The following is a 13,811-nucleotide window of genomic DNA, read 5'->3' on the forward strand; positions in this document are numbered from 1 at the left end:
CATTTGTCATTTCCACTCTCTAGTCACTCGGTCACACGCTTTCAACTGCATATTGCTTCATAATTTCAACCGCAACATAGACAACCACTCGTGGGTCAATTCCATTCATTCCTGGTGAGCGACGCTTTCTAGTTAAGCCAGGACAACGCTTCGGAACAGTAAGGACATAGAAAAACACGGAAAATAGTTTTCAACATTTATTAGACACATCATGGTGTTCTCAGAGAGATTGCAGTTCTCTCTGGAGCACTTCCAGCACACTGGACATTTCCGCCCCGCATCCATGGCGTTTTTCACATAAGTACCATGTGGATCACCCAAGCGTTCGTCCTTCTCCATCCACGGCTCAGTCCCAGACCGCACGCGAGAAGAGCATGTCACAGAAGTATCAGTTCTCTTCCTGCACATCTTCTGGAGCAAAAAAAGAACATTATGAGCTTCACTATTTACATCATCCATTTAAACTTACCATATTCACAGCTTCCGTAAGGGTAGGATTCGATGTCATTGCAGAGGTATCGCTTGTCGTCATATGCCATCAGACTTCTTTTGACGTTTCTGATGGTGTACATGCACTGTTTCTTTCCAACTATTGACACTTGCTCATTCGATACGCTCGTGTGGTTGAATAAGGTATCACAGTATGTCTCATGGAGGAGGTGCTTGCGTACAATATTTTTCTTTACCCCTTTAGCTCTTGCAATTTGCTTTTCTCCAGCTAGTTTGATGGAGTACATTTTAGCTTTCAAGCATATTACTTCTTCGATAGGTACACTACCAGTTTCGCTTTTGAAAGCCCCAAGTCTCCCATGATTCTTTTCACTGTATAGTGGATGATCCTGGTCGAAGGAAGACAAATCTAAGTGGTCGTCGGCGATCGCTCGTAACTGATCTTCGTTGTCCTTGCAGAATAGGCCGAGGATCAGAGAATCCGTGTCAAAGTAACAGGTAATCACTGGACAAGTGAGCTTACTCAAGAGGGTTTCGTAGTAGAATGAGTACATGGTTAATTTACTCAGTTCCAAAATCGTAAACCCAATCTGGAGCGGGAAATCGCATCGCACTTTTCTTTTGCGCATTTCGTACATGACACAATCCGGGGACAAAATTTCCATCCTCACGCATTCCGCCCGACTCCCGAGGCGACTTGCCGTCTCCTCATCGAAGGCTACTCGAATGTCCCGCATGTTAAATTTATTTAAAAGCGTTCTTCCGAATACCGCATTATTTGAGAGTTTATAGAAATTTTTTTCGAACGTCGTGCTCGAGGCAACGCGTCTGGCAACATTGTCCTCGATGTAGGGACGCAGGAATGGTGCCTGGCGAAATTTTAGAATTCGGTGAATTTTCGTCACCCTCATGCCCAATCTACAATAGAGTGCGAGCAACGCGTAATGAACGACGTACTCGACCTTGTCCTTGCACGTGAGCAACAGCTTTTTGCTGTTAGCTGGCTGATACATTAATTCTTCGAGAAGCCCTTGCTGGAATGGCGAGAGCCATTCCTTTGGGACGACTGCCTTCTCGGGAGCCAGGGGGAAGTACCTTGTTAGAGCGTGGATAGATTTTGGATACTCCAAGTCACATACGTACACATACCCCACCTCCGAATCCGTGGGGTGACGCATAAAATCCACGGAGCTAAAATCCTCGACCCATTCGAAATCACCGACAGGGAGGTGCTTTATCATACTAAATCCGTAAAGATTGTTGCAATCTATGTATGATATGTACACCTCCTCTTTATCAGGATCATAGCCGCTACACAGAGGGTTATTGGCACGCAAATGACGCCTGCTCGCCTGACAGAGCCCGCCTCTAACGCCCGATTCGATGGTTCTGTACATTTCCTCATCGGTAATCAATTCCAATTTTGCATTCGTATAATTTAACGCGCATTGCCACGAATAGGATGCCAGAGAAACGCAATGAAGCAATTCCAATCCACGTGCGCTGTAGCACAGGCGTCGGAAGTGCTGCATTATGTCTGCATGTAAGAGGGCATCCGTTTTCAGGTACAATGTGTTATAATCCCGTAAACTCGAGCACCCAAAATGTTCAAATACATGCACAGCGTACTGGTAGTCCTCATCGCTTACATCTTCCCCAGTTAGATCATTTCGAAAAGCGGATTTTTCTGGGAGACTCAACTCGTCGTACACTGCAAAAGAACTAAGGTAACTGTAAGGGAACACACCTTTACGAAGCAAAATTTTGTAGTCGTCTCCAAATACCTGCTTCAAGCATTGGAACGCCTCTGCACCACCCATGGATTTCACGGTTTCCACAAGCTCCCCAAGTGATGAATTTAGGTACTGCATGGTATCTCTGAAGAGGAAGGTACCAATTTCGAACGAACGAATTTTTTCCATGGAGCTGGCCACAATGAAGGGAGGTCGCTTCCACCCGAGAACGTGAAATTCCCGTAACAGTCCTGCCAAATCATAAGACAAATTGTGGACCATGATCGGCAATTTTTCTCTGGTAGTGCACGCGACGTTACAGGGGTTGCACAGTGTCGCGATATAATTTGTCTCACCCGCAGTACAATGCTTCGAATGATCATGATGCCGGACACGAGGTAGGTCTTTCGCGAATTCCCGTTTACAGTATGCACAGTGGGTGGCAGCTCTGTGCTTGGCTTGTTGTTCATCGCTCAGCACCATCGCAGCGGGGCAGGCGTTCAAGGCAATCATTTCATCACGCATTTCCATGAGCGCCTTCACACACTGCTTTGCCGCATCTTCCCCGTGGTGTGTTCTAATACGCATCACCTTTGAGTCGTGGGTACGCACGAGCACAGCACAGAAGCTAGAGGTAATGTGACGTTGCATGCCAACACCACTGGGTGCGAGTACGCTCTCAGTGTCCAACGCAACGACGTAGTTGTACTGCTGCATGTACTGTATTTTAGTAAACTCTACAAAATTTTTTCCCGGCTCGCAAAATTCCAACAGGATTTCGTTCACGTCCGTGCAAAGGCGTCGATGTTTCGCCATGCTCTCTTCCTTCACGAAAGAGCGTGTACAGCGTTCGCATACGAAATGGTTACTTCTTGTTGTCAACAAGCGTTCGAGGGACTTAATTCCAAAAAAATGCTCATCTACTTCCAACAAGTGAATTTTCTTTTCCCATTCTAGTTTTGGGGGTCGCGACACATGTACTCCCTGATCGACGTACGCGTACACGTAGACGGAAATCTTGTTTTGGTTTTCGAATTCGTCAAGATCAGAGAAGGATACAGGGAAGTGACTAGGCCACCAGTACTCTGTTGCATAATTTTCATATTTTTTCCATCGGTTCCTTTCCTGCGGGTGCAAGAGGGCAAGTGTATTGTATTTAAAGCACTCGCCCTCCTTACGCTCTGGTAAAGGGACATTCGTTAACACGTTTCTGCGTTTAGCCAGATTCGTGGGAAGTACCCCATTGCACCCGAATTTCTTAGTTTTCACAGCGGAAATACACAGTTGAACTTTTTGGACGTCAGTGGATACAAACCCACTACCCTCGCGCTGGTAATTTTCAATGCGCCCGGTGGACTCCTGAATCACATCCATCAAAGTATTTGCAATAGCTCCGTCGCTGTGGACTTCGCGAGCAAGCGCCATAAAATGAGCTATGTGTGCGGTTACATCCCCTCGATTTTCTTTCATCATTAGAACGTCAGAACAAATGCAAAACCTAAAGGGTATTCTTTGTGCTCGCAAAATAGCAATTATGTTGTGGAGGTGGTTCATTAAATATTGTCGCAAGTCCTCTACTCCCTGATCGTGAACAGATGCCAATAGCACAAACGCTTTGACGATACCTCGAAATGCGCTATCAGTTTGAAAGAAAGGCAGGAAGGAAATGTCCACATAGGGATGTGATCGCTCGACGTGAGCATGCAATGTGGCAGGTGAAATGTCTGGAGAAGATGGTGAATTCTCTTCCAATGGCTCATCATCCATGATATCATGAGGATCAAAAAAGCAGAACACGCATCTAGGCACTGAAAAAAAAAGAAGAAACACTAAGAAAACGTGCACCACAGAGCGTGGATGAAAAATACTTACTTTTGAAGCGAGCTCCGCACACTCCCGAAGCGATGCGAAGACTGCTGCCTCTTTACACATCCTCCCCACTTATATAGCGGCGACCTCGCTGCATGCCCCAACATGCACGGGTGCGAGGAGTTGTCATAGCCTAAAAATAAACTTGCTCTGCATGTTCAAGGTCGCAGCTTGCCCTTGGCTTCACGTAATGCTCCGTCCGCCTACACCATTGCCGCACCTGAGCGCAAAGTTCGCGCTCTCATCACACGTCATTCCGACATGCAAGTCGCTTCCATGAGCATGCACACAACCATCCCTTTTTGGCTGTGGAATTTCAATAATATTACTTAAAAGAAACAAACTGCAGTGAAATGCAGATTCATCTCAGACAGGAATTTCTACCCTCAGCGTTAAACCCTCAGATACCAGCATTTCTGCTCGAATAGCAAAATAGCTATGACTTCAAAAATTAAACACATGCTAAACAAACTACCATCAACTGCTATCAGATAATTATTGCATAATGCTACATACAGTCGCATTGCCCCTGCGTAAAGAAACCACAGGACAAGGGTACACAAATTCACTTAAGCGATGAGGGAAAAGGCTTAAGACCTCAGGAATAATCGCAGAGTCACCACACATCGCTACGCGGCTAGCACAAGATAACAACAAGATACTAGCGGCGGGTAAAATCGTATCACTGCTAAACAAGTCCCAACATGCCATGATGACGTCACAAACCAAGAAAAAAGCACACACGCGCGCGCACACAGCAGCTCAGGAATGCACAAGGAGAGGTGCTCTATTGGAATTTCTACTCCTGGCTCAGACACCAACATTTCTGCTCAAATACCCATAACTGCAAGATTAAGTACTGCTTACTTCATCGAGCACCCAACAAAATCAAACAAACAAACAAACAAAAACAAACAAACCCACTTTCCATGATAGAACACTATTCAGCTTTACCAAGTGATTTTCTTCTGCTTTAGCAGTGAAAGAAAAAAAGAGCCATGAAAAATTAACACGTACTTTTGCTTGAATAGCTATAACTGCAAAAAAAAAAAACCGAAGCACATGCTAATAAACGGAGAAAAAGGCACCCATTTCTGCTATCAGATAATTATTGCATAATGCTACATACACAGTCGCGTTGTCCCTGTGTAAAGAAAGCACAGGACAAGGGTACACAAATCGAATTGGGAAAATCACTTCTACTCGCGCAGCATAATACGATATCCGCTGATTTTTTTTACGGGCGAAAATTGCAATAAGAAGCCACTGCTATGCAAGTGCAACAACCCTTATTTTTAAACCAACATTTCATGCAATACCACATAAATTTATCACTCGAGTCACACGAAAAGGCATACACAATGTACTTACTGGTTAAGTGGGGTCACACACACACACACACACAACACAGACACAACGAGCGACAGTGAAAAATAAGAAATTACACGCACTTCTGCTCGAATAGCAAAGTGTCAAGCATGACAAAACAGATTTTCTACCACCAGAAAATTATTAAACAGAATAACACAATATTCGCAAAAATTAAGCTTGTGTGGCAAACACACAACCTGAGGAACACACCTATTCACATCTGCTTTCTGAATTTGTTATACAGGCGTGAGCGATTCGATAAGAATATAAAGCACGCTGCTTGGAGAAAGCATATATCATGTGTAACGCAGTCTACTCTATTGAAAATGCGATAAACCTTATTTTTCAAACAAAAAAATCACAGTCGGCATAATATACGGCAATATCGGCTATATCACTGAAGTCAAACACAATGAACTTACTTGTCAAGTGGGGACCCAGCTGCACAAACGCGCACGCACACTCACACATTTTTAGTGCCTCACAACGAGCAAAAACCCAAGGTCTATTCACAGCCACATAAATTCATATTATTCCTCACGTCAATAATTATCCAACCATCGTCAAAACGGGGAACACGCATATGCCAATGCGAAACAATAGGCCTTCCCGCCGGATGTAATACGATATCGCCAGTCGACCGTCCCAAAGCAAAAAAGAAACACAGCATCTCAGGAATGCATGTTGCCTATACATCCAAGAACAGCGTGCAGCAATTATAACACAGAATGAGATTCATTTTCCTTGCCCCTTTGTTTTGCTTGCATAAAAATATTTCACAAGAAATATTAGAGAGTGAAAAAGGAGAACAGCATTCGCTACACCCTGTAGCTCTTATCATTTTTAAACAAACCAGTTTTCATAACCACACTACCATTCACTAAATAGGGGAGTCACTAATGATTCAAATAAGATAAAATATCATTCCATCATCATTGATTGCAAACTTCACGCAAGAATAAGCAACTGCTGCGTGTCGTATTTTTCTTATAAGAAACACCAAATCTCGCCCTGTTAAATACCAACAGCAACGATTTTTTTGTATTTTGTATTTATTTTTGTCCTTTCCAGCAGCTCATTACTTTGTGCGAGTCATCAAAAATTTAAAATTTCTGATCTGCTGACAAAACAGTGTGCCCCCCCACGTGAGCCGCATCCCGGCCCGTTCACGCAGTTAGGACACGCTTGACGCAATGACGCGCGCTCCGTTATCGTTTCCCCGTACACTGTTTTGTCAGCAGATCAGAAATTTTTAATTTTTGATGACTCGCACAAAGTAATGAGCTGCTGGAAAGGACAAAAATAAATACAAAATACAAAAAAATCGTTGCTGTTGGTATTTAACAGGGCGAGATTTGGTGTTTCTTATAAGAAAAATACGACACGCAGCAGTTGCTTATTCTTGCGTGAAGTTTGCAATCAATGATGATGGAATGATATTTTATCTTATTTGAATCATTAGTGACTCCCCTATTTAGTGAATGGTAGTGTGGTTATGAAAACTGGTTTGTTTAAAAATGATAAGAGCTACAGGGTGTAGCGAATGCTGTTCTCCTTTTTCACTCTCTAATATTTCTTGTGAAATATTTTTATGCAAGCAAAACAAAGGGCAAGGAAAATGAATCTCATTCTGTGTTATAATTGCTGCACGCTGTTCTTGGATGTATAGGCAACATGCATTCCTGAGATGCTGTGTTTCTTTTTTGCTTTGGGACGGTCGACTGGCGATATCGTATTACATCCGGCGGGAAGGCCTATTGTTTCGCATTGGCATATGCGTGTTCCCCGTTTTGACGATGGTTGGATAATTATTGACGTGAGGAATAATATGAATTTATGTGGCTGTGAATAGACCTTGGGTTTTTGCTCGTTGTGAGGCACTAAAAATGTGTGAGTGTGCGTGCGCGTTTGTGCAGCTGGGTCCCCACTTGACAAGTAAGTTCATTGTGTTTGACTTCAGTGATATAGCCGATATTGCCGTATATTATGCCGACTGTGATTTTTTTGTTTGAAAAATAAGGTTTATCGCATTTTCAATAGAGTAGACTGCGTTACACATGATATATGCTTTCTCCAAGCAGCGTGCTTTATATTCTTATCGAATCGCTCACGCCTGTATAACAAATTCAGAAAGCAGATGTGAATAGGTGTGTTCCTCAGGTTGTGTGTTTGCCACACAAGCTTAATTTTTGCGAATATTGTGTTATTCTGTTTAATAATTTTCTGGTGGTAGAAAATCTGTTTTGTCATGCTTGACACTTTGCTATTCGAGCAGAAGTGCGTGTAATTTCTTATTTTTCACTGTCGCTCGTTGTGTCTGTGTTGTGTGTGTGTGTGTGTGACCCCACTTAACCAGTAAGTACATTGTGTATGCCTTTTCGTGTGACTCGAGTGATAAATTTATGTGGTATTGCATGAAATGTTGGTTTAAAAATAAGGGTTGTTGCACTTGCATAGCAGTGGCTTCTTATTGCAATTTTCGCCCGTAAAAAAAATCAGCGGATATCGTATTATGCTGCGCGAGTAGAAGTGATTTTCCCAATTCGATTTGTGTACCCTTGTCCTGTGCTTTCTTTACACAGGGACAACGCGACTGTGTATGTAGCATTATGCAATAATTATCTGATAGCAGAAATGGGTGCCTTTTTCTCCATTTATTAGCATGTGCTTCGGTTTTTTTTTTTTGCAGTTATAGCTATTCAAGCAAAAGTACGTGTTAATTTTTCATGGCTCTTTTTTTCTTTCACTGCTAAAGCAGAAGAAAATCACTTGGTAAAGCTGAATAGTGTTCTATCATGGAAAGTGGGTTTGTTTGTTTTTGTTTGTTTGTTTGTTTGATTTTGTTGGGTGCTCGATGAAGTAAGCAGTACTTAATCTTGCAGTTATGGGTATTTGAGCAGAAATGTTGGTGTCTGAGCCAGGAGTAGAAATTCCAATAGAGCACCTCTCCTTGTGCATTCCTGAGCTGCTGTGTGCGCGCGCGTGTGTGCTTTTTTCTTGGTTTGTGACGTCATCATGGCATGTTGGGACTTGTTTAGCAGTGATACGATTTTACCCGCCGCTAGTATCTTGTTGTTATCTTGTGCTAGCCGCGTAGCGATGTGTGGTGACTCTGCGATTATTCCTGAGGTCTTAAGCCTTTTCCCTCATCGCTTAAGTGAATTTGTGTACCCTTGTCCTGTGGTTTCTTTACGCAGGGGCAATGCGACTGTATGTAGCATTATGCAATAATTATCTGATAGGAGAAATGGGTGTTTTGTCAGTTGATGGTAGTTTGTTAGCTTTAATTTTTGAAGTCATAGCTATTTTGCTATTCGAGCAGAAATGCTGGTATCTGAGGGTTTAACGCTGAGGGTAGAAATTCCTGTCTGAGATGAATCTGCATTTCACTGTAATTTGTTTCATTTAAGTAATATTATTTAAATTCCATAGCCACTGTGAACAAAAAGGGATGGTTGTGTGCATGCTCATGGAAGCGACTTGCATGTCGGAATGACGTGTGATGAGAGCGCGAACTTTGCGCTCAGGTGCGGCAATGGTGTAGGCGGACGGAGCATTACGTGAAGCCAAGGGCAAGCTGCGACCTTGAACATGCAGAGCAAGTTTATTTTTAGGCTATGACAACTCCTCGCACCCGTGCATGTTGGGGCATGCAGCGAGGTCGCCGCTATATAAGTGGGGAGGATGTGTAAAGAGGCAGCAGTCTTCGCATAGCTTCGGGAGTGTGCGGAGCTCGCTTCAAAAGTAAGTATTTTTCATCCACGCTCTGTGGTGCACGTTTTCTTAGTGTTTCTTCTTTTTTTTTCAGTGCCTAGATGCGTGTTCTGCTTTTTTGATCCTCATGATATCATGGATGATGAGCCATTGGAAGAGAATTCACCATCTTCTCCAGACATTTCACCTGCCACATTGCATGCTCACGTCGAGCGATCACATCCCTATGTGGACATTTCCTTCCTGCCTTTCTTTCAAACTGATAGCGCATTTCGAGGTATCGTCAAAGCGTTTGTGCTATTGGCATCTGTTCACGATCAGGGAGTAGAGGACTTGCGACAATATTTAATGAACCACCTCCACAACATAATTGCTATTTTGCGAGCACAAAGAATACCCTTTAGGTTTTGCATTTGTTCTGACGTTCTAATGATGAAAGAAAATCGAGGGGATGTAACCGCACACATAGCTCATTTTATGGCGCTTGCTCGCGAAGTCCACAGCGACGGAGCTATTGCAAATACTTTGATGGATGTGATTCAGGAGTCCACCGGGCGCATTGAAAATTACCAGCGCGAGGGTAGTGGGTTTGTATCCACTGACGTCCAAAAAGTTCAACTGTGTATTTCCGCTGTGAAAACTAAGAAATTCGGGTGCAATGGGGTACTTCCCACGAATCTGGCTAAACGCAGAAACGTGTTAACGAATGTCCCTTTACCAGAGCGTAAGGAGGGCGAGTGCTTTAAATACAATACACTTGCCCTCTTGCACCCGCAGGAAAGGAACCGATGGAAAAAATATGAAAATTATGCAACAGAGTACTGGTGGCCTAGTCACTTCCCTGTATCCTTCTCTGATCTTGACGAATTCGAAAACCAAAACAAGATTTCCGTCTACGTGTACGCGTACGTCGATCAGGGAGTACATGTGTCGCGACCCCCAAAACTAGAATGGGAAAAGAAAATTCACTTGTTGGAAGTAGATGAGCATTTTTTTGGAATTAAGTCCCTCGAACGCTTGTTGACAACAAGAAGTAACCATTTCGTATGCGAACGCTGTACACGCTCTTTCGTGAAGGAAGAGAGCATGGCGAAACATCGACGCCTTTGCACGGACGTGAACGAAATCCTGTTGGAATTTTGCGAGCCGGGAAAAAATTTTGTAGAGTTTACTAAAATACAGTACATGCAGCAGTACAACTACGTCGTTGCGTTGGACACTGAGAGCGTACTCGCACCCAGTGGTGTTGGCATGCAACGTCACATTACCTCTAGCTTCTGTGCTGTGCTCGTGCGTACCCACGACTCAAAGGTGATGCGTATTAGAACACACCACGGGGAAGATGCGGCAAAGCAGTGTGTGAAGGCGCTCATGGAAATGCGTGATGAAATGATTGCCTTGAACGCCTGCCCCGCTGCGATGGTGCTGAGCGATGAACAACAAGCCAAGCACAGAGCTGCCACCCACTGTGCATACTGTAAACGGGAATTCGCGAAAGACCTACCTCGTGTCCGGCATCATGATCATTCGAAGCATTGTACTGCGGGTGAGACAAATTATATCGCGACACTGTGCAACCCCTGTAACGTCGCGTGCACTACCAGAGAAAAATTGCCGATCATGGTCCACAATTTGTCTTATGATTTGGCAGGACTGTTACGGGAATTTCACGTTCTCGGGTGGAAGCGACCTCCCTTCATTGTGGCCAGCTCCATGGAAAAAATTCGTTCGTTCGAAATTGGTACCTTCCTCTTCAGAGATACCATGCAGTACCTAAATTCATCACTTGGGGAGCTTGTGGAAACCGTGAAATCCATGGGTGGTGCAGAGGCGTTCCAATGCTTGAAGCAGGTATTTGGAGACGACTACAAAATTTTGCTTCGTAAAGGTGTGTTCCCTTACAGTTACCTTAGTTCTTTTGCAGTGTACGACGAGTTGAGTCTCCCAGAAAAATCCGCTTTTCGAAATGATCTAACTGGGGAAGATGTAAGCGATGAGGACTACCAGTACGCTGTGCATGTATTTGAACATTTTGGGTGCTCGAGTTTACGGGATTATAACACATTGTACCTGAAAACGGATGCCCTCTTACATGCAGACATAATGCAGCACTTCCGACGCCTGTGCTACAGCGCACGTGGATTGGAATTGCTTCATTGCGTTTCTCTGGCATCCTATTCGTGGCAATGCGCGTTAAATTATACGAATGCAAAATTGGAATTGATTACCGATGAGGAAATGTACAGAACCATCGAATCGGGCGTTAGAGGCGGGCTCTGTCAGGCGAGCAGGCGTCATTTGCGTGCCAATAACCCTCTGTGTAGCGGCTATGATCCTGATAAAGAGGAGGTGTACATATCATACATAGATTGCAACAATCTTTACGGATTTAGTATGATAAAGCACCTCCCTGTCGGTGATTTCGAATGGGTCGAGGATTTTAGCTCCGTGGATTTTATGCGTCACCCCACGGATTCGGAGGTGGGGTATGTGTACGTATGTGACTTGGAGTATCCAAAATCTATCCACGCTCTAACAAGGTACTTCCCCCTGGCTCCCGAGAAGGCAGTCGTCCCAAAGGAATGGCTCTCGCCATTCCAGCAAGGGCTTCTCGAAGAATTAATGTATCAGCCAGCTAACAGCAAAAAGCTGTTGCTCACGTGCAAGGACAAGGTCGAGTACGTCGTTCATTACGCGTTGCTCGCACTCTATTGTAGATTGGGCATGAGGGTGACGAAAATTCACCGAATTCTAAAATTTCGCCAGGCACCATTCCTGCGTCCCTACATCGAGGACAATGTTGCCAGACGCGTTGCCTCGAGCACGACGTTCGAAAAAAATTTCTATAAACTCTCAAATAATGCGGTATTCGGAAGAACGCTTTTAAATAAATTTAACATGCGGGACATTCGAGTAGCCTTCGATGAGGAGACGGCGAGTCGCCTCGGGAGTCGGGCGGAATGCGTGAGGATGGAAATTTTGTCCCCGGATTGTGTCATGTACGAAATGCGCAAAAGAAAAGTGCGATGCGATTTCCCGCTCCAGATTGGGTTTACGATTTTGGAACTGAGTAAATTAACCATGTACTCATTCTACTACGAAACCCTCTTGAGTAAGCTCACTTGTCCAGTGATTACCTGTTACTTTGACACGGATTCTCTGATCCTCGGCCTATTCTGCAAGGACTACGAAGATCAGTTACGAGCGATCGCCGACGACCACTTAGATTTGTCTTCCTTCGACCAGGATCATCCACTATACAGTGAAAAGAATCATGGGAGACTTGGGGCTTTCAAAAGCGAAACTGGTAGTGTACCTATCGAAGAAGTAATATGCTTGAAAGCTAAAATGTACTCCATCAAACTAGCTGGAGAAAAGCAAATTGCAAGAGCTAAAGGGGTAAAGAAAAATATTGTACGCAAGCACCTCCTCCATGAGACATACTGTGATACCTTATTCAACCACACGAGCGTATCGAATGAGCAAGTGTCAATAGTTGGAAAGAAACAGTGCATGTACACCATCAGAAACGTCAAAAGAAGTCTGATGGCATATGACGACAAGCGATACCTCTGCAATGACATCGAATCCTACCCTTACGGAAGCTGTGAATATGGTAAGTTTAAATGGATGATGTAAATAGTGAAGCTCATAATGTTCTTTTTTTGCTCCAGAAGATGTGCAGGAAGAGAACTGATACTTCTGTGACATGCTCTTCTCGCGTGCGGTCTGGGACTGAGCCGTGGATGGAGAAGGACGAACGCTTGGGTGATCCACATGGTACTTATGTGAAAAACGCCATGGATGCGGGGCGGAAATGTCCAGTGTGCTGGAAGTGCTCCAGAGAGAACTGCAATCTCTCTGAGAACACCATGATGTGTCTAATAAATGTTGAAAACTATTTTCCGTGTTTTTCTATGTCCTTACTGTTCCGAAGCGTTGTCCTGGCTTAACTAGAAAGCGTCGCTCACCAGGAATGAATGGAATTGACCCACGAGTGGTTGTCTATGTTGCGGTTGAAATTATGAAGCAATATGCAGTTGAAAGCGTGTGACCGAGTGACTAGAGAGTGGAAATGACAAATGAGTCTATCGAGCATGTATGAGAGGCAGCCAATAGGCCAATCACTAGGTTTTAGAAATGAATGGAAGTGACCACCCCCCCAGACCAATAGACAGGTGAGTGATTTGGAAGCCTATGACTTAGAATTGAATAGAATAGATCATTTTGGTGTCTACGAGCGAGTGAGCAGATGTTGTGGCAATTAATGGTAGCCAATCACATAGAAATTAGATGGATCACCATGAAGGGGTGGAGCCTGGATCGGTCAATCAGAGTGAAGGAATGGAGCTGTGACCAACCAACCAGAGGACTTAGAAGTGGCTTGACCTGAATTAGAAATGGGTGGTGGATTAGAAATTCCTAGAACTGGATTAGAAAAAAGAGCGATTTGGAAGCCTATGAGCCGACTTAGAATTGAATAGAATAGCTAATTTGGTGTTTATGAGCGAGTGAGCAGATGTGGCAATGAAGGGTAGCCAATCACATAGAAATTGGATGGATCACCATGAAGGGGTGGAGCCTGGATTAGACCTGGCTTGACCTGGATTAGAAATGGGTGGTGGATTAGAAATTTCTACAACTGGATTAGAAAAAAGTGGCTGTTGTGCGTAA

At 44.0% G+C, this 13,811-nt stretch overlaps 2 protein-coding genes across 4 annotated transcripts; one reads left to right on the top strand and one right to left on the bottom strand.

Moving 5' to 3' along the window:
• Nucleotides 1-283: 283 nt before the first annotated feature.
• On the bottom strand, nucleotides 284-4,421 carry LOC135375578 (uncharacterized). 3 transcript variants are annotated; one of them, XM_064608260.1, is made up of 3 exons: nucleotides 4,056-4,421; nucleotides 470-3,991; nucleotides 284-411 (listed from the first exon to the last, which is right to left on the bottom strand). In XM_064608260.1, coding segments are annotated over exons 1-3 (3,546 nt in total). In that variant the 5' UTR covers nucleotides 4,057-4,421; the 3' UTR covers nucleotides 284-388. The 3 variants fall into 3 exon arrangements, with proteins under 3 accessions (XP_064464330.1, XP_064464329.1, XP_064464328.1); XM_064608259.1 differs by having other exon boundaries at nucleotides 284-408; nucleotides 470-4,421; XM_064608258.1 differs by having other exon boundaries at nucleotides 470-4,421.
• A 4,725-nt stretch (nucleotides 4,422-9,146) lies between these two features.
• On the top strand, nucleotides 9,147-12,939 carry LOC135375577 (uncharacterized). The gene is made up of 3 exons (XM_064608257.1): nucleotides 9,147-9,167; nucleotides 9,232-12,753; nucleotides 12,812-12,939. Coding segments are annotated over exons 1-3 (3,546 nt in total). The 5' UTR covers nucleotides 9,147-9,166; the 3' UTR covers nucleotides 12,835-12,939.
• Nucleotides 12,940-13,811: the final 872 nt, after the last annotated feature.

Source organism: Ornithodoros turicata, unplaced genomic scaffold (genome assembly GCF_037126465.1).
Source record: "Ornithodoros turicata isolate Travis unplaced genomic scaffold, ASM3712646v1 ctg00000895.1, whole genome shotgun sequence".
NCBI classification, from domain to species: domain Eukaryota; kingdom Metazoa; phylum Arthropoda; class Arachnida; order Ixodida; family Argasidae; genus Ornithodoros; species Ornithodoros turicata.

Bases quoted from the DNA above. Each gene is read 5' to 3' on its own strand.
- LOC135375578 (XM_064608258.1), bottom strand. From the start codon at position 4,115: ATGTGTAAAGAGGCAGCAGTCTTCGCATCGCTTCGGGAGTGTGCGGAG. The intron at 412-469 runs GTAAGTTTAAAT...TTTTTGCTCCAG, and splicing joins TTACGGAAGCTGTGAATATG to AAGATGTGCAGGAAGAGAAC.
- LOC135375577 (XM_064608257.1), top strand. The intron at 12,754-12,811 runs GTAAGTTTAAAT...TTTTTGCTCCAG, and splicing joins TTACGGAAGCTGTGAATATG to AAGATGTGCAGGAAGAGAAC.